Source organism: Montipora capricornis, chromosome 13 (assembly GCF_036669925.1).
Source record: "Montipora capricornis isolate CH-2021 chromosome 13, ASM3666992v2, whole genome shotgun sequence".
Lineage (NCBI taxonomy): Eukaryota > Metazoa > Cnidaria > Anthozoa > Scleractinia > Acroporidae > Montipora > Montipora capricornis.
Window position 1 is genome coordinate 45,741,206 of NC_090895.1, and position 27,500 is coordinate 45,768,705.

The 27,500-nt window shown below is 39.1% G+C and overlaps 2 protein-coding genes across 3 annotated transcripts in view; one reads left to right on the plus strand and one right to left on the minus strand.

Moving 5' to 3' along the window:
• The window catches only part of LOC138030896 (dedicator of cytokinesis protein 9-like), a 658,601-nt gene that overhangs the window by 78,132 nt on the left and 552,969 nt on the right, over positions 1–27,500 (plus strand). The window lies entirely within an intron of this gene.
• Positions 168–26,051, minus strand: LOC138030015 (dedicator of cytokinesis protein 9-like). 2 transcript variants are annotated; one of them, XM_068877866.1, is made up of 15 exons: positions 25,913–26,051; positions 25,234–25,311; positions 21,850–21,987; positions 21,388–21,445; positions 20,133–20,245; positions 19,357–19,479; positions 13,556–13,669; positions 8,760–8,903; positions 8,629–8,670; positions 7,812–7,980; positions 6,805–6,833; positions 5,365–5,478; positions 4,801–4,901; positions 4,283–4,421; positions 168–1,948 (listed from the first exon to the last, which is right to left on the minus strand). In XM_068877866.1, exons 1-15 carry the CDS (start codon positions 25,994–25,996, stop codon positions 1,898–1,900), a joined length of 1,497 nt encoding a protein of 498 aa, XP_068733967.1. In that variant the 5' UTR covers positions 25,997–26,051; the 3' UTR covers positions 168–1,897. The 2 variants fall into 2 exon arrangements, with proteins under 2 accessions (XP_068733967.1, XP_068733966.1); XM_068877865.1 differs by having other exon boundaries at positions 6,805–6,881.

Consider the following 27,500-nt stretch of genomic DNA (forward strand, 5'->3'; position numbering starts at 1 on the left):
CGCCGAATAACCGCCTAGGGGTTACATGGTCAGCTGCGTGCTTGCCGCAGGGATGCGGTGCCTTTCAGACACGAGAGAATCGTTTGCCCAGTACACATTACATTGATTCCACATGGATAAAACTATGATTTATCTGGAAAAATGGGGAAACGAGATGCACAACTGACTGGAAGCCATTTAAAAATTAGTCCTTTTTATTTTCTCTTAATTTAATCATTACTTGTGCTTTCGGATAACAAAACACTTGGATGAAATGGTGAGACTGCGTCGCGGTGACCGTAAACAGCAAACGTCACGCTGCACTTTGCGGATGGCCAAAAATCAGATACTTGCTTGAGTTTGCCTCTCAAAATTGAGATACAAGTTAAAATAAGTGAATATTCATTGTTTTGCGTCAAGCAGCAGCCTTCCACAGGCATTTCTCGTTTGCCGTTTCACGTGCACGCAACACTAAATCACAGTATTAACTGAAGTTCCACAAAATATCGTTAATTCTAAGAGTTCGTTCCTTTTTGGAGGAAGTTGAACATTTTTCTTTTAAACCACTTATTTACTTAAAAAGTATGTAAAAACTAAGGCTGTACTTGTGAAAGATTTTTCTACCTAGTGAGAAATTAATAATGCCTAAAAATGCTCGGAATTACAAGATCTCACCGGCGAGGATTTTCTTGTCTCCTTGGTACATAGACCTAACTAAATCGCTATAAATACGATTGATTGAAACAAAATAACATCTTATAACTATTCAAGTTTCTTTCGTAGTGAATTTTTCTTCAATGTGTTTAAAAAGGAACCACAATAATGTTAATTTTATTTAAGACTGTTGAATTGCTAGATTATACGTTTACGTTTGACCGATAAATTAGCCCCAAGATTTTTACTTAATTTACACCTATTTCTCGGATGAAATTTCCGTCTTAGAGCTAATAGTATTTGACAATTTGAACTTGTATTCAACACGAATAAAAGTAAGTTGACTTTTAAAAGCCGAAGTAACCCAGCTATTTTATTATTCAATACAAATTCTTGTTTTCACATGAACATGGGCGGAAATGATGATAAAATGGAAAACGGAACAAAATCGCTGGATGGGAAGAAAAAAACGTTACCAGTTACTTGCCACCTCTTTACCAATTTATCCCTCTAAGTTACAGACATTTCAATGTCTCTCCGTTATGTACGCCATATGATGCACGATCAATTTCAGACTCTAACAAAAATGACAGAAAAAAAAAATTATTGTTACAACATAAAATAAGAATAGATGCCAAACTTGTCTGATGATGCAAGTTAAGTTTGTGAGGACATTATACTCAGCGTTGTCATTTTTCTTCGCCCTTTCAGGACTCGACAAATACCGCTCACAACTCAGTTGCAAAACATCTGCATTAATTCCAAGGTGAACCATATGACCAAATAAAATCGGAAGTTTTTGTCTGCTTCAAGAAACAGAGGGTCTATGACTAATCTTTTTTTTTTTACAGGTATTTCGAGTCTGCTCTTTCTTTTACTTAACGTATGACAGCGCAAAAGAGATCTGTGTTCCTTTGAGCAAAAATAAAACCTGCTGGTCTTGCCTATATCGGTTCACTGTCAAAACAATCGCCCCAAGGGCAACATACAGCCCAGTGATGAGATCCGACACCATCTTTCTTTCCACCCTCAAGTGGAAAAAGTGGAAAGTACAACAGACCAGTAAGTTCTCAAAAGTCTTTGCAAAGATTCTAAGGAACAAATTCTGTTTGCTTCGTTTTCGCTTTAGTGACTAGCTTCAAATAAGAAGATGAACGACTGAGACGTAAAATACGTCTGAATTGAACCCATCGCATCAGAAATCCATGGTGATAGGCCATAAGTGTGTCAACGTGACACAGTCATTCAGCGAGTTTGATTTCTTTCACATAACAAGCGACGAAACACTACTGGATGCTGTCACGGTGGTGGAAATCTAGGATAAATGGAAAAAAGTAACCATCAAATGATGCTGGTGTTGAGACTCCTATTGAACTAACTGTAACAGCCATTACGCCACACTTTTATCTTCGACCAAAATGCAATAGTTTAATGAACAATTATTGGATGAGGTTGAGCATGATAGCGATAATTAGGGACTTAAAGCAAATCCCTACAGCTGGCGCTGATACGGCTGCCGGAAGTACATTTCCCCAAAACGAGACCCTGCACATGTACGTCGGTTGCATCCAGCCGTAGCGTGAAATTTGACTACGTGAGTCGGGATATTTTGCGGTAGTGGCAGCTATGTCGGGTTTATTTCGCTTCTCTGCAGGCCCTTTCAATGGATATCTCGGCATTTTAAGAATTCCACTGGATACTATATCCTTTAAAGTTAATATAAGTCAAAGATTGTGTCAAGATTGCCTCTCATAAGCTTCGGTGTAAATCCGTATCATGAATTTAGGATAAGTTTTGGTAAAGGCGTTGGAATGGCGAAGTGAGTCAAGTGAAATAATCGTGTTCAGCATGAGGTTGTTTTTCTTCGGTTAACTTTGCTTTGAGGATTTGGTGATGATGTTTTATATCTGGATACTATACGATGCTATTTTGCTTCTTTGAGTATTGACATATTTGTGTTCTTCACTGGATATTCTTTGAGATATTTGTCTCTGAAATTATACACTTCATCCATCAGATTGTTAATTCTACAAAGTGTATGGCATTCGCTTTTTCTCAGAAATAATCTGTTTGTCCTAGCAAGGCGTTCAACGGCCATCGTTCTTTGGGCGAAGCCATTTGGCTGTGAGAAACTAAATAAAAGAGATATGAAACTCCTTAGCCCATGTTTCTTTGTATTTTGCTTTGCTAAACTTGAAGTTTAGCAGACCACCCCAGATCTCCCCAGATCTTTTCAGTCACGGCAGCCGTAGTAGCACCAGCCGTAGTGATTTGCTTAAACTCCCTATTATCAAGGCCAAAGTTTGTGTTATCTGCCGAAGCCGAAGGTTGAGGCGGATAACACAAACTGAGAACTGAGAACTTTTCATGCGAAAACCGAATCCAATAATTGTTTTATTATGCATATTCCTGAGCTGAACTCCGCCATGACAAACTGATCAAACCGCTGGTTAGTGTGTAACGTGAGGCCACTTCTGCATGTTTGAAACTTTTGTCCGTAGGTATGACGTCAATTCTACATGTATAATAAGCACTTAATGACTAGCCCCAAGGGAAACAGTGAGTTTTGTTTCCCGTGAGGCCAGTTTTTAAGTGTTTTCTTGTACCTCCCAACTCAAACTAGAACAATACACGAATTTTTACACGGAATTTGCCGCTGTTTCAAAGGTACACGACTTCACCACGTGCGAGTCGAAAGTTCAAGTCGTTGTTTCCTCAGGGGATTAGTGAGTTTTGTTTGCCCTAGGGAGTTAGTGAGTTTTGACCCATGACACGTGACACATTCTCATCCAATCGGAAAACGTATTTGAGTTCGGAGGTATAACAAAATCTATTGTCTGCAGGAGAGCAAGCAAGAATTAGCTGCGTGCTTACAACCAATCAAAATCGAGCTGGTGACACCGTATAATAATACAAATTAACAAACACGTTTTCTGCATTTATAGAGGGGATTGATACCTCTCATATAAGCACATACTAAGTGTCACAAGAGGCGAAGTACTTGTTTATCTTTAAACATAAGAACCTTCTAATTCACCAGTTTGGGTACATGCACTGCACGTTAGGATACTTGGAGGTGACAATGACTAATGTGTCGAGCTCGACAATTTGCCGACTTCATCTACTCAGCTGCGACTAAGGTAAAATTATCGAAATGGAAATCTATTGGCTTTGGTCGTTCAAAAGGTGGATGGCACTATGAACAAATGGATAGAATCACAACCAGCGGATGATCAATTGAATTATACTGTAGATACGATCAGCGTTATCCACCCTTCGAATAAACTAGGCCTGGTACTACAGTTCTTGTGAAAAATATACAAAGACCTCTAAAAAAAAACAGGAGGATCCGTAATTTTACAGTACGGACCGAGAAAACAAGGTTAGTCAGATGTTCATTATGTCTCTGTGGTAATCAGCCGCGCGGTAAAAGATAATAGTTGAAGTCAAGCGGAAGGTTCAACTCCCAAAAAGACTGCCGTATCAAAATCCGAAACACGAAATCTTCTTGGCTTTTTGAAATAGTTACTTGCAAGATTCAATCAAGTTAATGCAACATAAACGACATTCTTTCATCAAGACGTGAATGAACGGAAAAGTTCAAATTGTTTGCATTGGTAATCCAAAAAGGTTACTGTCAGGGTCTTACTTCATCTCCAATGTACTTGGCAAGCCGTGTTTTCAGCTGAACGTATTTCTCTTTCATATCTTCCTGGTACATTCTTTGGTCTTCTTTTATCAACTGATCGTTTATTTCCAAAGCCTTTCCACAGCAAGCGATGAATTCCCTGAAACAACGATCAAGTTAAACAATTATTATAGTAGATATGAATGACATTTCCTTATATGCATAGGACGTTGACATGACAACAGTTGGACGGGACTGATTCAAAGGCTCGGGAAAGTTAAAATGTTAACATATGCCTCGATACAATCCTTGTACAGAGAATTGCCAGTGTAAAATATCATCGGCTTCACTAAGGTTTGAGTCTAGATTACTTCTTGCGAGTATCTTACATATAAGCCATTTAATTAAAATTATTTTCATCATCAATTCCTCAAAAGCAAACAAAAATGTTATAATGAACTCAATCGCGATCCTTTAACCCTGAAAACTGTTATGCTGCTGTTTCGCACAGTTTCAGCTGAAAAAGAAATGTTACACACCGGTAAACCTGCTGGAGTTTTTCTATGTGTTTATGTGGATGCGATGCCAGCACAGATTTGTCGAGGAACCCCTGTGCATACGCCAGCGGACCAGCATTCACCTGAGGAATTACAAAACAAAACAAAACAAAACAAAACAAAACATACTCAAAAGGACACATACGGCACTGTATCAAAGACCATCTCATGAATATGAGAGGGGACTGAGGCTAGTACTATCCAAAAGTGTGCATGTGTGTTGTACTGTAAGGTAAACATCCAATGCTTTTAGCGATGCAACACGGTCTCAGCTCTTTTCGTTTGAAAATTGATTTTAAAATGCAATATTAAAACCATTTAAAAATGGACATGAAGCTCGTCACCATTCCAAAATAACCACAACCGAAAACTCTCACATTATCACCTGGTTATACACCGATAATACAAATTTAGCCGAAGCTTTTGTCATCGAGTCGTCTAGATCTTCTCGAAATCGATGAACAATCGCCTGCCCTCCAGCACAAAATCACCCGCACCTCCCCCCCCCCCCCCTCCCTCTGAATACATAAGGCAACACTCGTGTACCTGCACACTGACACTGCCTTGTAAAACAAGCTGAAGTTTCTTCATGTCTGGAGGATTCTGTGTGATAACATTATTTAGCTCCTTAACTTTATTTTGCATCTCATCGAATGCGACCTGAAGAAAAATAAATCACACAAATGGCACATTAAAATTACAATTAATATACATCAACGTAAAGAAAAACCAATAAGGAAGAAGGATTCGGAAGTTCAAATGAGTTTCGATAAACTGCTTGGTCTTTTAGTTGCAGTCAATCATATTTGCGGCGAGAGGGGCTCTGAAATCGACAAAGTGTATCGAAATGCTCCAATTATAACGCAGAATTTGACCTCCTAACCCGTCCTGCTACAGTGGTTAGAGAATTTAAGCAAAGACGACGAAAAGCAAGAATGTGATTGGTTCAAAAGGAAAAATAATCGTGCCGCACGTGCCGCAAGCGTTTCACTGCATTTTTGCCGTAGTCCACAAAACAACGTGAAATCACCAAATTTTAGGTTTTGACAACAACATGAGCATACAGCAATGAACCGTTCCTTTTATACTTTTACTTTTAAACGGTTCGAACCTATCTAGTTACTTACAGGATAGTTCGTCCGTACTGCAGATGGGATTAACCGTAGTTTTTCGGCTGTAAGGCGCAGCATTTTTTCTCAAAGAAATTGCTTGTTGGTCCCAAATGTGATCTAAACTCAAGGTGCGTCTTATAGCCGAGTATCTTTTTGCGACAAAACTCCTTAGGTCCCTTGTCGCCATCTTGTACCTTAAACTCGTCCCAGTCTTCCCCTTACTGCGATTCCAAAATGGCGGCCTCACACCATCAATGTTCGTGATGATGGCCCTCAGTTCTTAGCGTTGTACAACCAAAACACCCGCAAGAAAGTACTAATAACAGCAGGTTATTTCAGAGCAGCAGCTTTTTCTCTAAATTCTAGTTGAATTTCCTTCTGCCATTGTTCTTGATCTGCGATATCACTTGCTATAGCGTTAAGTTATATTTTGTAAGGTCAACTTTACTTTAGCCTCAATTTGATTCATGGGCATTCAAGTAATGGTGTTGAGACTTAGAATGCATATTAGAACTTCGGCATTGCATGGTGACATTTTTCATAGATTTGGTCTTTTCAAGTCGCAGATGTGCAAAGAACGGTAAACTCAAGCAAACCACTTTTAAACAAATTATATGCTAGTGTTTTAGTCATGTTTTTTGAGGTCACTATACTATCGCTAGTTGCATGCATCTGGTTTGCGTTCATTTGACTGTCCTAAAACGTGTGCGTCTTCTTCGATAAGCCAAAGAAAGGACAATATACTAGTAGTTAAGTGTAAATATCATTGCTTCAAATTCTGTATACTCTTGACTGGCTGAATTTACTTTAGTTTCGCTTTGGTTAGGACAATGAATTGAACTCGTTCCTTAGAACTAAGGTAACACGAACTAACCTCAACTGGTGTCAGTTCGTATTGCTCCTCTTGGACCACAAGAATTCGCGTCTTTATGTAAGGAAACGTGTTGGATGCTAGAAGAGAACGTGCAAAACAAAAATCAACATTAACACTTCGCTTGGTGTATCAGTGACTAGTAATTTACTGGGTTCTTTTCTGGAAACCCCGGTTTCCCTCCCTCATTATAATCGACTCACAGCTAATGTGCTCCGACATCAAACATGGACCATACAGCGGCTGTCAGAGGTGCCTATTGGGTTAGTTTAAAAATACCATAATACTCTTTTGTTTGCCCTCCAAACGTTTGCATAAGCATAAGCATAAGCAAAAGCAGAGAAAATAAAGAAAATGTATATGCAAACTTTTGGAAGGCAAAAACAAAGCGTATTATGGTATATTTAATTATAGTGGCCTATGTACGCTTTCGTCCCGATGTAGTGAGCTGTACTCTTCGCAATTCACTCCCCAAGACTGCATGAAAGATGGGCGATAAACACAGCCATCTGTTCTATTCTAAATATATCGTACAGTTGCAGCATTACTAGTTTATTCCACACCCTTTTTGACCGCCTATTCCGTCATTTTAAACTCTTTTGTCCTTTCTAAGCAACCCAATTCACCCCCTCCTCCCCCCAGACAATAGAGATCTTTAGATCGGAGGAGGAGGAGGACTACGAGTACGAGTTTTCCGTTCTGAGCATGCGCACTTCGAAACATGTCGGCCTCCAAACCTTATGCGCATATTCAGTACGGAACACTCGTACTCGTAGTTGTCCTCGTCCTCTGATCTTAAGGTCCCTATTGCTGAGTTGTAATTCCTGTGATCTTTGACTCCCAAACGGGCAACACAGAATGGGGAGGGGGGTATTTTTGCAAATGTATAGCGTGGTACAGATAGTCCTGTTATTCTATATCTAAAACCCGCTGTATAGACACAATCTGTCAACACATTCTCAGCAGGAAAGCGTCTTTCTGCGCATGCTCAAAAAGCTAAATCAACTTACTTGTAAGGATAGTTTTCCTCTTGCATTGTTCTGTTAGGCTGCCATGCGCTTTGCCACCGCAGGTAAATGGCGTTTCATAGATAAATCGCCTGATGTTGTTGTTACGCTCAAACAAAGTGGGTCTGAGCTCCAACTCCTCATCGTCGAAATACGGTTGCACGTAGGTTATCTGCAAATTTCAACAAATGCAATACAGGGACGGCGAGGTCATATCGGGGTCCTATGAACTCACACGGGGCGAATTATTACACAAGAAAAACTATCAACAAAGAGTAATCAATATTCATGAATATGCTCTTTCTTTTTGTCATGGTTGCACTCGCACAAAAATGTAAGGTAACTAATCCGTTCACCTCCTCCGGGATATAAATCGAACTCACAAGTGGCCAAAAAGCTCGTAGCTAGTCGGGCCACAAATAAACTATATGCTCTCCAAAAGTCAGGTGACTGTCCTGTTAGCTACCTTTAGTCAGTTGAACAAACATAGAAGCTACGACTCTAGATTTACCTTCATGTCTCACGGCTAATACAAAAAGCTCTTCACTTCAAACGCTCTTATAACGTTAAAAGTCCATAAAATACACCAACAAAGCCGACGAAACTAAGAACAAAGTCAAAGCTTAGATCGCTTCGTAGGAAGAACGCTAACATAGCGAAACTGAAATGTGGCCAACGTCTTTAAGTAGGAGGAACTGCGTCAAAAACGACGAAACAATACAGGAGCGTGAGAAATGCCTTAATTTTGGACTTAACCTTGATTACGCAAGTGAAAAGACTTCAAACGGTAAGATAGTGTAGTCAAGTTATCAAAATATACCTGAATGTAGCCAATCTTTGAATCCAACGTTTCTGCATGCACCTGATAAAGGAATTATTTTTACGTTAGGTTTTCAGGCCTCTAGGCTTCCATTCGTCCACTGCTTCCAAAGAAAAACACCATTCATTCACCTTTGCAGACTCCATGATGAGTTTGATGTTATCTCTGCCGTGTTTTCTGCAGTAAATTTGTTCCAGTCTATGTGAAATCTCGGCAAGACCCGTGATCTTCGGCTCCTTGTAGATAAATTCCTTCCCGTCATCATCACCAAACATCTGAAAGAGAAAGAAATTGGTCATGAGGCCATGCAAGCCAACGTCGTTTTTAGGGACCGAGCTATTTTTAGATTTATTTTTTCGCGCAACAAGACCCTTCCAAATAATAAGAATTTATTACCCATGGGATTGAGAATGGTTACTGGTGCAAGCCACATCTTATTTAAATAACTTGTCTAAAAGTAGCTTGATCTACATGGACCAGTATTGGCCCCAGTATTCTTGGTTTTCACTCACGTGATCACCAGGCATGCTTTTCAACGAAAACAAAAGACGACGTTAGCATAACGAGATGCTTCCGTGAAGCATACACTGGGTCGCCTGTGGTACGTGTTACAGAAAATCAGAACGCACTGAATTGTGTGGTATTGAACTACAGCATTCCAGTCTCTGAAGAATAACAAATAAAAGAGAAGCGAGAAACATTGGCTTCTGGGCTGACGTGTTGATAATTTTCAAGTTCCCTCACAACTTCTTTTCACCACAAGTTTAAGCGTGCCCTCTGATCCATCTGACAGCTTTGTAAAGTTCGCTGAGGTTAATCCTTACTCGGCGGGGTTAGTATCTGGATGGGAGACCAAAACGATATACCCCTCAAAACAGAAGCATTGGACCGAAAATTCCATTTCAACATTAACAAATGCTGACCAAGCAAAGAAATGATTTTGTTAGCTTGCTTTATGCAAAACAAATATTGATGCAAAAGTAAATAAATAGTGATACAAAGTTTTTGGAAAGAGCAGAAGGAAGTTTTCTGGACAGTCGATCGAGAATAAAATATTTTGCCATCAGCAACAACATTTATGACATGAAAACAACATTAATTTTTAACCCCGAATATAAAGTTACGATCAGCGACAAACATTCTGGGAGATTTTTGCTATTGTACTTTTGGCTGCACAAGTAAAAGCGCAAAATCGAAAGTGATATCGGATTCAGCGGCCGCCGTGACGAAGTTACCGCGGTGTGTTTACTCGCGAAACAGTGAAGCATCTGTGTCAAATCATCATTTGACACAGATACCGGGTTTTTGTTTTTGTTAGTTTTCTTTTCCTTTCAAGTGTTATAAAGTTTGACAAGAAATGTGCGAATTCAACACAAAGATCACAATCGCCCAACTCTTCAGGTTGACAGTCAAAACTTTACTCTCCAAGAAGGGGTTATTTATCGCCAGGTAATTCCATCGTTTCGGGGATAGCAGCTACTTTACTATTCATCAGTGTCAGATTTTTTTGGCCGATTTTGGGGGTCATTTTGTTGAAACTCAAGCAAGCTTCCAACAGACCTGTTTATTTTCGTTACACTATACCACAAAAATGCTCCCGTATCACATTTCAACACACGTATGCAAATTTGTTAAGCTCGAAAATTACACAACATGATATTAAAGTTCAAAAAGGCTGGAAATATCTCGGCAAAATCCTTTTCCAGCGAAAAATTAATCGAAACAAACAACATATTTACTATTAGAGGAAAAAATACCTTCCTATTTCAATTGCGTGCGTGCAAACAAGAGATGCAATTAAATACATTTTTTGACAGTTCACATCAAACCCTTTTCGACTCGGAACGCTGACCGTAAATAATTCTTCACTGTCACATTTCCAAATATTTTACACCTTTGCAGACTTGAGTACAAAATACCGGTAAATGTAAATTGTCAGACAACTAAGATGCGACTTGAGTAAACACTGTGATGCATTCTTGTAGGCGTTCGATTCCTTCAATGTTAATATGTTAAATCATAGTTAGTAACTATGGTTAAATCCATAAAAAAATTGCTATTTGATTTCCGTGTTTTATATAATACCAAGTTAGTAAAATATTAGAAACAAAGCTCACTTGATATCCAAAGGCGAAAAATGAAATTGTTGTCGAAGACCATTACTCGTCTCTTAAAATCCAGATATTTATTTTTCAGCGCTGTCTTGCTCATCCAATTGACGATCCATTCTTGAGCTCAATGAGGGTATATTTTGTTTAAAGATCCACTAAAACGCCATTCACGTCAATGACTTATTAGTGAAATTTTCAATTGTTATACCGGAAGACTGTGCAGAGTTGAGAACAGGTAAATACAAATCTGACGAATAGCGAGACAACTGAGATAACAGATCCACTACATGGATTCCTCCTCTGTCTTTGTTGAACCCATACTGAGTTACCAGAGAACTGTTCATTTGGTTTCAGTGTTGTACAAAACACCACACTTGAAAAATTTTAGGAAGACAGCTCACTTTGATTATGGCTCGACGGGCGACAGATTGGTGTCGAAGTCCATTACTCGTCGCTTTTAACATTCGACCGCCTGTCTTGTTCAGTATCCAATTCGCTTGCCATTATTGACCTTCATAAGGGTACATTTTGTTCAAAGATCCACTAAAACGCCATTCGCGTTACATGACTTTCGACGCCATTGCCGGTTAAGTTAATCGTTCTAGTGTGTCTACCAGAGAAATCTACGCATTTCCCACTACCCTCTCGATCCTAAGAAAATACGCGCAGAAGGCTCTATGCACTAAGACACCACTTAGCAGGGGAGTGACAGGCAAGACTTTTACCTACACGGAAAAAAAGAAAAAAAAGAAAACGAAAAATAAAAAAAAGTAAGCCGCTTTGATTTTCTTTTTGTTTCGTTTAGATTTCATTTGGTTACCGTTTTGAGTAATAAGTAAGCTGCGTTCTCCTGTTTTCAGTGCTCTTTGCTCTGTAATGGACGAGGGCGATCTTTCCTTAAAGCGCAGTCATCAACCTTCCCATGACACGCCAGGGAAACCACGAAGCAAGCGACGATCTAGTGTGTCGACAGTTTCCACACCGGTTAGAAGGTCTATTTCCTCGTCGTTTTCGAGCCAGACGACGGCAAAGAGTCCTGCTCAAAGGGTACGGTTGTCTTTTTTTTTCAATAATTGTGTAGTTTGTGTTCATTACCATTTGGTGGATGATGGTTTAGTTTATAAAATTTATCAACGTTGTTGAGATAGATGGTGTGGAAAATACCTTATTATCACAATACATTTATAACTCTGATCAAAATATTAATATAATTGTTGTCTTATGAATGTTCTATTGCTCATATTTTAGGTTGCACACTCTTTGTTAAAAAATGCTAAGAAAGCCTCACCATTAAAATTTACAAGACTGTGCAGAGTTGAGAACAGGTAAATACAAATCTGACGAATAGCGAGACAACTGAGATAACAGATCCACTACATGGATTCCTCCTCTGTCTTTGTTGAACCCATACTGAGTTACCAGAGAACTGTTCATTTGGTTTCAGTGTTGTACAAAACACCACACTTGGCAAAATTTTAGGAAGACAGCTCACTTTGATTATGGCTCGACGGGCGACAGATTGTTGTCGAAGTCCATTACTCGTCGCTTTTAACATTCGACCGCCTGTCTTGTTCAGTATCCAATTCGCTTGCCATTATTGACCTTCATAAGGGTACATTTTGTTCAAAGATCCACTAAAACGCCATTCGCGTTACATGACTTTCGACGCCATTGCCGGTTAAGTTAATCGTTCTAGTGTGTCTACCAGAGAAATCTACGCATTTCCCACTACCCTCTCGATCCTAAGAAAATACGCGCAGAAGGCTCTATGCACTAAGACACCACTTAGCAGGGGAGTGACAGGCAAGACTTTTACCTACACGGAAAAAAATAAAAAAAAGAAAACGAAAAATAAAAAAACGACGAAATTAAAGACAGATTCCGACTGGGTTTGCCATAGCAACCCAGTAATAATAGCTTTCAATTCCCGGAGGATTGGATCGGGACACCAACATGGCCGCCATTGCATTGTTTGGGGACACCAACATGGCGGCCGTGACGTCATGTAAATCCAAGAATTGGCCCCTGGTTATGGGCTCCTGAATTGGTCGAAATAACGTTACTGAGCTGATGCTAGTGACGATTAAGACACGAAAAAAAAAAAACAAACAAGCAAAACAAACTTAGTCGAGCCACTGAAATTTCGTTGAAAGTTCAAGCCTGACCTGGAGTAACGTGTCACTGGACCTTCAAGGTAGTCATGCTATGTATTCAGATTTGGCGTTAATCGCGGTCCCGCAAATTAGGCTTAAAGACCGAGACACTAGTAGACAAGTCGCTCCGTGAGTACTACTTGCAAACTAAGTCGCTGCGACACGGCGCCTGTTCGGTTCACATGCAGTGATCTTGAATGAGGGGGAATGTGAACTAGTTTTCTTATTCAATATAGCAGACCATATGACGCTCTCTTTTTGGTTCATTTATATTCTGTCGCAGCGACTTGATGCCGGAAGTGCACACGCTGCGACAACGCTGCATGCGCTAATTTTGTCGCTGCGATCAGTCGCACTAATTCAAACTGGTTTGAATTCGTGCAACTGATCGCACCGGCAAAATGCGACAACGATTTTCAAAAAATTAACCGTGGCACACGAGGCGAATTGTTGCGACGACTTTTCCCGGGGACGTGTCGCAGCGACTTATCGCATGGTGTGTCCCGGCCTACAACGCAGGAGAGGCTCAATCGATTTTAGCTGTCAAATGGAACGCCGTACGAAGACGTTTGTTCCAAAACAGAACAAAAAAATCGATCAGTTCATGAAGCAGTTTTTTCGCGTTCTCACATAAACTTTATCTAAACATGAAATTGAAATTACCTGTCCAAAGAAAGCAACCCTGAAGTACTTGCCAAGCAGTCTTTTTCCAGTGCCCATCACATCAACAACTTTCTTGTAGGCCTGCGCTAGGCTCTCATATGCATTGGACAGGCGCTGGATGTGAAACAATACAATACTCAAGTCAGGATGTATTTTAACTTGTTTATTTATAAACTTCAATGGTTTCCAGACTATTTATGCCATTGTATAGCTTGCCGAAATTTAACAAACACCACTGAACTCGTTTAAACATACCGCTTCTTAGAATACCCAGAGTCATACCAAACAATGTAACGAAAGAAAAAGTTGGCATCAAATTGTTGAATACCAAATATATACTTGAAGCCCTTCAGTTGTTCTGATCTTTCGAAGAGAAGACGTTGAATGTGGCTCAGTAAGGTATAGGGAGTTTTAGCAAAGACGACTGCTACGGCAACGAAAACGTCATTCCAAAGTAAAACTATCGCAAGTATTTTGCGAATATTCCGTCTTTTTCACCTTGTACAATACGTGCGAACTGTTCTATAAGTGGACGGGTATGAACGGTTTTAAAACATAAAATGAATGGTTCATTGTTACATGCTCACGTTGTCATCAAAACCTAAAATTTGGTGATTTCATGCACGTTGCTTTTTGGAGTACGGCAAGGAGGTGCACGGAAATTCGTGCTGCACGTGCAGCATGATTATATTTACTTTTATAACTAATAATATTCTTGTTTTGAGGCGTTGTCGTTGCCGTAGCCGTCATCTTTGCTTAACTTAATTTGATTTTGCGTCAGTGATATCGACACCGTAAACTCAATTAAAATATCTCACGGCGCAAACAAACACAAGCCATGCGAGGTGTTCTAAGAATTCATGACGGATACCAAAGCTCTGAACAAAATCAGTGCAATGAAAAAGGGGGGGATTTACATATATCCCATGATGCTCTGATGCAAGTTTTTGTCACGTTTGCGAAATATGGCGGGTCGTGGCGGTCACGAGCGGCGGTTTTTTCCGGTTTTTGAGTAGCCTTCTTTACTACTTCTGCTACAGTCTGGTAAGTGGAATTTGGTTACATTGTTGTAATAAGCTCTATAAATGATGTTGTTAGTTTAAATTGAATGCTGGTGGCCGTGAAGCGTGAAAATTAAGTCAAACAATAGAGCACGTTTTCAATGGTGGGCCTTTGTTGTTTCGTGAACGGTTGGGTGCTTCGATTCATTTCTCCTTTTCCACACTTCTTTGCATATGTATGAATTAGTTAAGCGGGCTACATATAAAACAAAGGTCAGATATTTAGAATTTATGCATTGACCTCTATTGACCTCTCCAGTTTTGGCGGTTGAGAGCTGAATGTAACGTTAATAATCTTGTGTCTGTGAGACACTTACGTGCGGTTTAGTGACACTATAGACTTCAGTGATGCCCGAAAATCAGTTACTTTCCAGCGTGATAACACTAATCGCGTTGCAAATTTTAAAGTAAGCCGCTTTGATTTTTCTTTGTTTCGTTTAGATTTCATTTGGTTACCGTTTTGAGTAATAAGTAAGCTGCGTTCTCCTGTTTTCAGTGCTCTTTGCTCTGTAATGGACGAGGGCGATCTTTCCTTAAAGCGCAGTCATCAACCTTCCCATGACACGCCAGGGAAACCACGAAGCAAGCGACGATCTAGTGTGTCGACAGTTTCCACACCGGTTAGAAGGTCTATTTCCTCGTCGTTTTCGAGCCAGACGACGGCAAAGAGTCCTGCTCAAAGGGTACGGTTGTCTTTTTTTTTCAATAATTGTGTAGTTTGTGTTCATTACCATTTGGTGGATGATGGTTTAGTTTATAAAATTTATCAACGTTGTTGAGATAGATGGTGTGGAAAATACCTTATTATCACAATACATTTATAACTCTGATCAAAATATTAATATAATTGTTGTCTTATGAATGTTCTATTGCTCATATTTTAGGTTGCACACTCTTTGTTAAAAAATGCTAAGAAAGCCTCACCATTAAAATTTACAAGTAGCCCAGGGAAACGAAGGCGTCCATGGACAGTTGCAGAGGACACTGCCCTTGTGCAGTTTGTTGCTCTACATCCAGAATATCTCTCTGCTGATCAATGTTGGCCAACATTTGGTTCTAAGAACACTTACTGGAAGGAAGCAGCCAACTACATTAACCAGTCACTCAACTCTGTTGTTCCTCGCTCAGGTGATACAATTATTATAGATCTATTTGAATTAAATCTTTAATTGTTATAGATTTAGAATACTCAACATTAAAATATGGATCAAGAGAAATTTTTACAAGTCATTCTTGTTTGAAAGTTGTGTATTAAGCCACTAAAGGTATGCATGTGGTTATGAACATGATATTTTTAATGTTTCTGCGTGGTCTTAGTTAGTACTGTAGTTAGTCAAGTATCAATCAAGCTCAGTGAATGGTGCCTTGATGGTGTTCGCCTTTATGTTAATCAGTGCATTGATAATTCAAACAAATATAATATAATATATTATTATTCTGTTCTGACGCAATATCTCTATCGTTGCAATATCTCTATTGTTGCAGCTTCTGCTGTGAGGCAGCATATTCTTACAGACCTCAAGCAAAAATACAAGACTGTGGATGAAGCAGAGGATGCACTTGGTTTGTCACTAGAGGCATACTTAGATGACAGCATCCTGTCAATAGGTGTTGTGCAAAGGAGGGGAATTTCAACCTTATTTGTGAATTTGTTTGGCCAATGCTATTTTTTAATGTGATTCATACTGGGACTTCCTTTTTAGGTTAAAGGTTGTGCTAAATAATTTAGTCCACAATAGTTACTTAGACAGAATCACCACCTTTCCTTTTTTAAGTTTAACAAAGAGTTTAAAAAAATGCTACACTTCAATTTTAAAAGGAAAATTCATTTTTCAACAAAAACAATTAGAACTGCTCTCAATAAGCACACTCTTTGACTGGCCTCGGAATTGGTTCAGATTAACAACTACATGTAGGAAGTTAAATTTAGTCTTCAATTTATGAGGAATATTTTTTGGTTAATGAAAGCAAAGGTGCCATGATACACCTGGACTTGTTTTGAAACTGAAAATTCAGTAGGAATTAGTATTGCACAATTGGCATTAATATTATTGTAAGGTATTTAAATTAGACCCCTTCTCCAAGATTTGCTCTGGTATTGGATTATTAAGCAAAAGGCTGAAAATTTTGATCAGGAAACAAGAAGGATTATTCTTCAACAATCAGGTGATAGACCATTATCGAGAAAAAATCTTCTGCAGTGTGTCTTTCCCCCCCCGTGCACATGATAAGTTGTCAGGATATATATCACTTCTTTTTGTGTAACTGGAGAAAATGTCCAACAGTGGTGTTGGTTAACATTATCCACATAAAGGCTCATGCAGTAATACAGCAGGTGCCCTGTAGATTAACCAGCAAGGCTTGAATTGTTTTGCGCAAAATTGTCCATGCTGCGTGCATGTGTGTTTATTCGCAACTCAGCTCTTTTGGGAATTCATTCATATTAAAATTTATGAATTTGCAACTTTGGTGTGAAATTAGCTATTTTGATGTATTGATGCATAAGGGCTATTAATTAAGTGGCAAATTGCCACACAAGTTTAATATAATATAATAGATGTAATCAGTGAGGATATTACAAGCAGTTTCAAACAAAACCCTTAGTGTGGGTGACTAGACCTAACAGGCCATCCCCATACAGTAAATCTGCCATGGTTCAATGTGAGTAAACAAGATGAACTTTATTTAAAGAAGCTAAACAGAACAAAAGTTACAACCCTAAGTTAATATGGTATGCAAATCTAGACAAATCGTTGGATAATTTTTTTTGCTTACCTAATTTTTCTGAAATAAAGTTAATAAGAGTAATCATTTTATGCAAAGAAATTGTGTCCAACCCTGAATGTTGTTGTATACTTGCATTGTTGCATTCATCACATGTCTTTAGGTGGGTTACATAGTAGTTAACAAAACGCTGCAGTGTTGAACAGAACCACCACATAATTTGCACTCTGACTGAGATACAGCTCCTCTCAACTTCCAGCAACTAAATTTTTTCATTGTATTTGTAGTCTTTTTTGTTCTGGGGCCACCTACCCATCTTTGAAACAGCAATTGATGGAAAGAACCTAAAATCATTAATGGGTGGGACATACTAGTAAAAAACATTTTAACAGAGACCAGTTGAATTTCATTTTTCTGCAGTGCATTTGTCACTTTGGGCACTTTTGGACCAGGAATATAGCCAATGGGCTTCCACATCTCTTCTGACCCTGACTGGGCTAATTTCACCTGAACCACAATTGCGTTCTCATCACGTCTGTTTGTTGGTTCAAAGTGTAAACGAACAGTCACTGCTTCCTTCATCATCAGTACCTCTTTGCATTGCCTTAAGTGAGTCTGAAATGATGAATGATAGCTGCTTCCTTTCAGATTCATTGTTTCAGTGAACAGCTCAACATTGTCAGCATCGTTGTCGTCACTACCTTCAGAAACAAGTTCCTGTTCATCACTCTCGGATACCTCCTCCTCACTATTTGACTCACTGCCCAAGTCTAAATTTTGTAGATACTGGGAGACTGATTCTGTGTCATCTTGTGAGGAAACAATAACATCCCCCAGGTGTGGAAACTTAGTGCAGTTACAATTAACTTTACTAAACACGAGTCTTGGCATGATCACCAAACCATCTGCTGGTTTTTCCTCTGGATGCACTACATAAGCTGCTGCTGTCATGCCACTTGCATTATCAAAATCCCACACAATGGCAATTTTGGCCTCTTCACCATCCTCAGTCTCTTCAGGGGCAACCTTGATGTGTAAAGAAAACCAAACATTAAGATGAGCTATATAGGTAACCTTCAGTGATGTACGCCTTAGAAAAGAAACACATATAATCTTTCGAAATTATCACACTGCAGAGCTGGAAACAGAGGACTCAATTTTTTAGTATTTTAATTCGTTTATTCTCATACAGATACAAACATAACTTCCTCTGCTCGCATATGGTTAGCTCAGCTAGTAGAGGCGGGTAGAGGACACTAGAAATGTTTGCCGGCAAAGAATTGTTAGAAACGTCATGCATAATAGTGCAAACTGATTTGCAGCATAGTGTTTAAAAAACGGATCGCATGAGATCTACGTATGGAGCAACAAAGTGTATTAATCGAAGAAGCATGTTTTCGTTCGAGCATCAATAGTAGTAACCGGTTGAGTACCAAACACCAAGAAAACGAAATGATGCAAGCTTAACGGCCATGGTCATCAATAATTAAATAAGCTTACTTACACTAAATACAGCACTTGACTTGACTTCTATGCAGCATGGTGATTTCACTCCAGCAAACTTTCCAACCACAGTATCACAATCGGGAAAGATAACTAATCGTTGCTCCGACAAGTCCGTCATGAAGCAAACGTGTCCGTATAAGCACTTCAGCTTTAAAATCGGAAAACTAGCCACCGATAGTTCAAATCTGTCGTTTTGGTCGATACAGTGCACCCAGATAAAACGATTCTGCCGGAAAATTTCGATCTCGCACGGTGTTCTCACTACAGCGTCCATCTTTAAACTGAAGGATCACGTGATCTAACGATTTTTGATAATATACTTCATATGCAATGCATCATGGGATATATGCAAAACCCCCCTTGCAATGAAATTAATTTGTACCTTGATGGAATTTGGATGTTATGGTAAGCGGAATCCGCAGAAAGTCTGGTATTTGTAACTGACCTTGCAACAACCTAAGCGATAGCCAAAATATACAAGATGGACACCAACAGTGAACCCCGTCTTACCCTAAAGTCCCTCTCTTGTTCATAGATAGGAATCGCTAGTTTAAACACTTCACCCATTACTTCACACCGCTCCGCTCGCTCGAGATACTTGGCACATTGCTCCAACAAATCAACCAGATGACGCTGAATAAACAACAATGACAGCCAAGGAAAAACTGAGAATTCTAACACAACAAAAAGGCAATTCTTCATGGTTCCTTAAAACGAAACAAAATGTGACCACGTTAACAGCATCTCAAATCAATAGAGTACCCACCATATCTTACTCGAATCACTGAAGTAAAAAGTAAACAAACATTTTAATTAACCGCTCTACATAGCCCACTTTCTGGGCCAATGACAGAACAGAACAACAGCGACAACTTTAAGAATAATACCAAATGGCCAGAGGCAAACCAAGTTGCTATTTACAAGTGCAGCCGAGAGATTGAGCCAAGGACTACCAGACGCATCAAATTAAACCAGTGGTCAGAACGGGTATTGAACCCGGGATGTCCGGACCTCAAGGAAAGCACTCTAAACTCTGGGCACTTATCTTCAATTAACAAAATGAAAACGTCATGATCAAAATTGTTCTTCTTCAATTCTGTATGATATGAGGTCTTATTCATTGCTCAGATCGTATTCGTGCGAGAAATTAAAGGAGTGGAAATTCAAGTGTGATGTCAATGACTCACTGGCCTACAACAACCTTCACAATTTGTTCCTTTCGTCAAAGGAATCTCAGAAAAAACACGTTGTCAAAATTGAAAATTCACACAAGTCAAGACACTAACCACCGTATATCGCTGTTCCATTGACATTCCTTCATCGGTCTTCATAACACTCTCGTCCGCTACTACATTAGGAGACACTTGAGCAAATGCAGCGCAACCAGGGGTATAAGTACCTAAATAATGGATATAGAAAAACACGAATTCGTTAATAGGCATGTGACGATGGAGTTCTGAAAAAAATTAGTGTACTTTAATAGTCACACGAAAAAGTAGAACTAATATCCATAGCAATTCGAACTTTAACTTGCTGTGCCGAAAAAAGATGAAGTAACCCTCGGAAATGATCAACATACTCGATGCCAACGTTACGCGATTCCCTTTCATTTTCTTCAATCTTTCTGGGTTTCGTATTTTACTAGCAACCACATCTCCTCTTAGGGGGCTATTTACGTTGTATCGTTTCTATGGAAACGATGCGTTAAACGAGGAAACATTGTTGCGGAAGCAAATGTTTCCCAGTTTGCGACCCCAGGAAACATTTGTTGTGGAAGCAAGATTTGCTTCCCGGGAAGCAAAACTGTTTGTGAATTTATTCAGAAAAATTTTGCTTCTTCAGCAAATGTTTCCTCGTTTGCGCGCCGAGGAAAAATTTCGGGAAACAATGTTTCCGTACACAACGTTTCCTAGGTTTTCGGGAGCCTTTAGACGATTTTAGTGAATCAAACAGATCACACTTACTTACAGAGTCTACTCAAGAGCAAAGTATATAATTTCACTCAGTCACATGAATCATAGTATACTTGGCGCTTATTAAAACCATATGCTCGTATCCTCAATGTGTCGCTTTCTTTCTTTCCTCAAGTCGCCATCTTGGATTATAATGATTAGGCCTTTTTCGATCTATTCAAATTCAGCCGGAAAGAGAGGTCTAGAGGACAATGACAAAGGAAAGTGGATGATATGTAAATATTTTTCACATTCATTCCAACGTGTTCCTATCGTTTTTGTCCTCACTGCCTCAAGAAGAAGCTGAACATTTGATATTTCGAAAATGGCCTGTTAGAAGAAGTGATACATGACTGAAATAGCCTGCCTCAGAGCCATATAAGTCAAACTTGCTTCTGCCAAGTATCAAATGCATGGAAAACAGATTTCCAGTAAAGCATCGTGTAGGAAAGTTAGCTCATTCCTCAATAAGAATTAATAAGAACTAAACACAATGCTAATAATACTCCCTCTCTTGCCTTCTACTCATAATTAGGTGGCTAATCGCTTATGGAAGAGTCAGTTGATTGTCGCATTTTCTGCGTCTTACCTTGTCTCTTCAGGTATTCGGCCACCAAAGCAGCTGCGTGGATGTAGCAGTGAGCAGTCTGCAACAACAAAACCACAATAAACTGAATTTTCTAAGAAACGTTCTCAAAGACAATAGACAAAGTTCTCAAACAACACAGGAGCAGCCCATGAATATAAAGTGACATTAATGGTTTTAAGAGGGAAAGACCAACCAAAAAGACAATCACTAATCTTTTACCCAAACCTCCTAACTCCGAGTAGTAAATAGGCCATTTTCAAAATATCAAATATTCAAATTGATAAAGAAACAGTGAGTACAAAAACAATAGGAACACATTGGAATGAAGGTAAAAAATACCTACATATCACCCACTTTCCTTTTTCTTTGTCCTCTAAACCTCTCTTTCAACCTGAATTTTAATCTATCGAAAAGGTTCATTAAGAAGTTTCAGAGTCACGTGAAGAAACAAAGCGGAATTACCTTGGAGAAATTCTCATGACCCTCGTGAACAGCAGCCATGTGCTCTAACCACGTCTCTCGCAATTCCGGAGTACTAGAGTAAGACTTGGCCAAACTGTACTGAAGATCCACTAACATCTCAGGGACATCATCGTATTCCTAGAAGGCACAGTCAATAACGGTGTTTTAATTGGGTTACACAACATAGAAGAAGTTTTACGAAAGACGAATCTGAATTTTTTATTTTTATTTTTAATATAAGACCCTGACGGTTCATAACGAATGACTTGGCTATTCAAATGAGGCTTTCTCGGTGAGAAACGGCTGCTACCTCGGGTTACACACACAATAAGGTAACCTAACAACTGTTTTAACTCTTTAAATAATTATGAAAAATGAGGGACATTTGTCCAAGAACCAACCTGTTAACAGGGGAATATTAAGACCAAACTTCGAAAGATTTGAAAAAAATAGAAACAGAAAGCACGAAAGATTAGGACGAACCTTCCACCTGATTTCCTCAGATAGAAACCCCTTACTAATTTAAATTGAAGAAACTTCTCTCTAAAGACAGACTTCGCCACTGAAGAATTCCGGATTGACGACAGTATATAAGAAACTAACTGTTTACAAATTCTCATATTCTATAACTCACAACACCTTTTCATAAATAAAGCTAAAATACACTTAGTTCTTAATTAAATTCGACAAACAAAAAAATTCCTCTAAGTTGCCAAATTTGCAAGAAAGGACAAATTACCAGAAACAAAGCTTTGCGGGAACTAGCTGGACTCAGCAGACACGGAGAAGTTACAACTGGAAGAACAGTTAGCTGATGAGCTGCAAGCTCCTCAATCGCATGAAGCCTCAACTTCTTCTTCTTGTCCCGTAACTGCCCGTGTTTATTCCACACCTCGTTTACAATGTCCTCGTAAGAAAGTGTTGGCAAAACCATTCTCGAATTCAGTTTTGGTTTGATAATGTCTGACTTTTACCACGGCAGAGGCGTCGCAAATTTATACTACTCCAAATCCAATTAACTTAGTTGTTTAATGCGAAGGGAATCAGATTTCGTTTAAGATTTGAAACACCACGTTGTCACGTAGGCCACACAAGAGACACGTTCTGTTGATAACACATAAGAGGAAGGACTGCACGGTAACATCACACGTACTTTTCCACTCTCTTGTCACATAAATATTGGGGCTTCCACGAGATGATATGAAGATATCGATATCAAAGCCGCGATACGATACAGTCTCTAAATCGACACCGCAATGAAATAACAAATATTAAGCATTTGTGAGATCGACAACCCGAGGTACCAAAGAGGAAGACCTGCAGCCGTGACTTTATTTTTCATTTTCTTAACATTATAAATGGTTCTAAAAGGGCTAAATAAACTATGCTTGCGCGAGAATTACAAAAAATGTCGGAAAGGGATAGATCATTCTATCATGCAATTTCAATATCTCTTTCCAATATTGCTATTCGTATCGAGAGAACAAATACCGTGATTCGCCGATACATAGTTGATTCAAAGCAATTGCATTAAATATCCTGACCAAGTGATATTTGTCGCGATAAACGGCGGTCAATCAGTAAAAAACCTACGATAAAAATAACACCAGAAATCGCTTAAGGCATCAGTTAACTAGAAACAAACAAAGGTAAAACTTTAATTTGAAAATTTTTCCTGCACACAGTGATTGATTTCACCTGCTGGGCTGGTGAATGGTTAGTAATGATCTTTTTACGCCCTTACCGTTAATTTCTTCTCATTTTACGCACGTAGATTAGAAAGTCGCACAAAAAGACAAGCACGGATAGACACTAACAAGCTATCCGTTCCCTCGATGCTCTTAGTTTTCGTACACCTTTTTGTTAACTTTGCAAGGATGCGTCTTTTTAAGCTCTGAAATTACCTTAACAAGGCATTTTTTGCAATTGGGAAAACATTGAGAAAAATAATGGTATTTAAATTAAAACATTATATCAGAGTAAAAGGGCGCGTCTTTTTTCTGCGATAAAGTCGCAAAAACGTAGCAATCTGAGCGAACAATTTCTCGAATTTAATCGTCCGTGAATAAAAAAGGAAAGTGTACCCTTTAACATAAATAGAAAAATCAAAGCAAAGCCAAACCAATCAGACTAAAATTCACATAATGTGTTTACCAAGTTTCAAAATTGAACATTTGAACGCTTGGGAAGATCCTCAAAACTCAAAGGGTAGTTGGAGAACACTGAAAAATTCTCCGGCGTATTTCACGTGCATAACGTTTAACTTTCTATCTTCAAAGGAAAACATTTCAGTCAATTCATGAACTTTGCAACTGGTATGTTGTCTCTGGTCTTAAAAGCATGTTGAAAGATCGATTTTTCAGAATACTCAGACGGTAGTTTCACGAATCGCTTTTGGAGATTTCGAGAAACAGGTACCTATGTGACACATGCAGGATCACGCTGTTGTTGTACTTAAGTAAGGAACTACATTTTTCGGTTGATAGACCATTCAGACATCACAATCTTTACTCTCTTGCCAATGTAATGTAACTAAACTATCGGAAGATGGTTTAGAGGGAAGATCTTTGTAGATAGTATAAAATTCAAAACCTTGGGCGATATTTGCAAATTACCCCGCGGCAACCAACCAACATCGACTTTAACATAAGTACTTTAACCTTTATTTTCCTATATTCGATTTATAATTTTAGACACAGCTTTCGTTCTTATTGCATGAAAGGCGACACAAACCAGATTCATCCATCCACTGATATCACAAAAAAAAAAAACCGCCGGACCAAGGTAAAAATGACGAAAGCTTATGCAACCTGTTTGAATAAAATACAAAACCACAAAAAACCCCAAAAGGTGAGCAAAATCACCGATGAACGCGAATAACAATTTCACACGCCACGGTTCTCTGGGAGAAAGGAAATCGCATCATCACTTCCACTCCTCAATGGATATTTAGGAAACCTTACAATGACACAAAATTACACATAATATCCGCCGATGTTAGTTGCTGAAAATACAACTCACCCCACCCGTCCACCCTCCTGTTGTCTCCCTTCTTTTTGTAGTTAACTCGACCGGAAAAACTTTCCCTATACCGTAATACCAATGAGACAGAAAAAGAAGAACTGTTTATCCTTGGTCCTACGATACGAAGAGTTCAGATTCATCCATGTTTTGTTGCCTTTCCGGTTATCAAGGGGCAAAAGGGCTGAAGTAAATGACCAGTCTTCAGGTACAATGTACTACTAATAAGTCAACTCCACCCATCCCACAGCCTCCACAAAACATCATCCACACCAAATTTGCCTGCCTGCCTCCCCAAGTAAAATGATCACGTGGTACGAATAAGGGCCTTGCACTGAATGAGCAAGACGGACAGCAGCTCACCTTCATCTGTGCAGTCGCTTGCAAAACAGTGTGGATCTTCTTCGTTAGATCTTTAACTTCAGAGGTAAACGCTGTATGCTGAAAGTGAAGATAGAAATTCCGAAAACATCAGCAAAGTGAAATGGCAATGTTCCGCGGAATCGCGCAGCTTTGTGAGAACTTCCCAATGGACATACATAGGTATAGAATGAAGACTAATTTACAATAATCTACATTTGATGCTAACTCCAGTGCAGCTGAGAGGATTAAAAATTGGTTCATTGAAACAGAGGATAACTGTTCTTTAGTAAGCGTTAAAATTCCCTACTAGTAGAGGTCTCTTTTCCTTTTGCGTTCGCTGGGCTGACGAGTACTGGAAAAGACACCTCTGCCATTGGTCGAAACTCACTGTGTTGAGCATGCACGGCGGTTACTTAGCGACCATACCCTCACGTGATACTTCATGTTGTGTGGGCTCACTCAACAACAGCGGAATTACTATAAAGGAATGCGCAGGATGAACGGCGGTTGGATCAAAATGAATGTCGATCCACGGCAGAGGTCTCTTTTCCCGTACTCGTCTGCAGCCCAGTGAACGCAAAAAGAAAAGATACCTCTGCTAGCAGGGACGTATTACATGATCTTGGTCTTACTACTCAAAAGAAAGAGAGAGAAAAAGAAACACAAAGAAAAACAATACCTTCATGCCTTTATCTTCAGCAGCATAATTCTTCAACGCCTGGAGGCAGTTATTGACAGCTGTTCGGTTTAAACCACTAGCCATAAGCTTAGAGACTGCCACAATGACCTATCCATAAACACAGACATAAAAAGCAGCTCTCAAGGCGTGACCACAAAGTACACAGGATGGCATAATTGAAGAACTGGTACATCATGATTTCGTCGTAACGCGCAAATGCACAGAGTTAAGGTGAAATGAAACTAAGTTGATAGTTAATCAGTCGGTTTATTAAGACATAATTATTTTCATGGCTCAATTTGACTTTTGACAAGTACACATGTGATATTCCTTAGATATCTGTACAGGGCTAGTGCACATTTGTGTCATTCATATATAGTAAGCATGATCAAATCAAATCAAAAGACGTTATTTAACGGGGACACATATTTGCATCTTGTGTACTCTACCATGCGGCCCAAGAACTACAAGAGCTCAGTGGACAGAAAGCCCAAATTCAACAACAGTGTTTTCTTTAATTTTTATTGCAGCGGAGCTCTACTGTGTCAGCACAAGTTAATTGAATTGATTGTTATGGGTACACCGATCTCAGCAATTAAACAAATGAAGCCACTTTGGCAGCTTGCCTTATTAGTCTCGACATTCCTATGTTGTAATAAAAGTATTGAATTTAAACTCAAACGAAAGACAATTTCGGCGAAAGATGCGAAAATATTGTACAAGAATAATTATGCCAGTGTAGGGAAGACACTGGCTCGCCTCCTCCCCCACTCATGCTCTCTTCCGCCTCCCCCCACCACCACCCCGAAAACAAACTTAAATGTAATTGTAAATAAATACATAAAAAGATAAATAGGATTGCAGACGATATTACGTCTCTTTTCAGTTAAATTTAATACAGCAGAGAAGCTCAACATTTCGTAAAATGCAGGTGCTACAAATCTTAGTACCCCAAGCGAAGTGTCTGAAAAAAAAAGTGTAAAAACAACAAAAGCATGCGAAAAAAATGTTCACAAGTTTGCAATTTTCAGCTGTACTTAATTAAAAAGCTGAAAAGAAAAACACTTCGAGTTGCAAGCTGTGAAAGTATTGCTTAAAATCCACTGAGCACGGATAAAGGGGACACTCCCAGCTCAAACCCTCTCCCCCCAAAACAATAAAGAAATAATAAAATAACAAACAAAAAAGTCAACTAAAAGCAAAGGATAATGTCTTCTAGATTGTAGATCCTATATGTGGGACCGAACTCCAAAGCAGACTATTCAAACATCACACCAATGACAAAAATCACCTGCCTGCGATTCGGCAAATACAGACAGAGCTTTTTATCAAGATCACCCACGGGCGAATAAATGGATGATAAAGGAGAAAGATCTTTGGTCGCGACAAATGAGTGTGTAATTTCATTCAACACGAGAGGAATGATTCGGTTTAACCGCTGAAGCCGATTTTAAAGCCAACCAGCAAAAATTCATGCAAAGCGGGAAAAATTGGTTCCTAACCGAAGTCGACTAAATTTTCAATTTGCCTTTTTTTATTTCCCTGGGAGGACAAATGAATGCTCTCTAAAAATGCTAACAAAATGTTT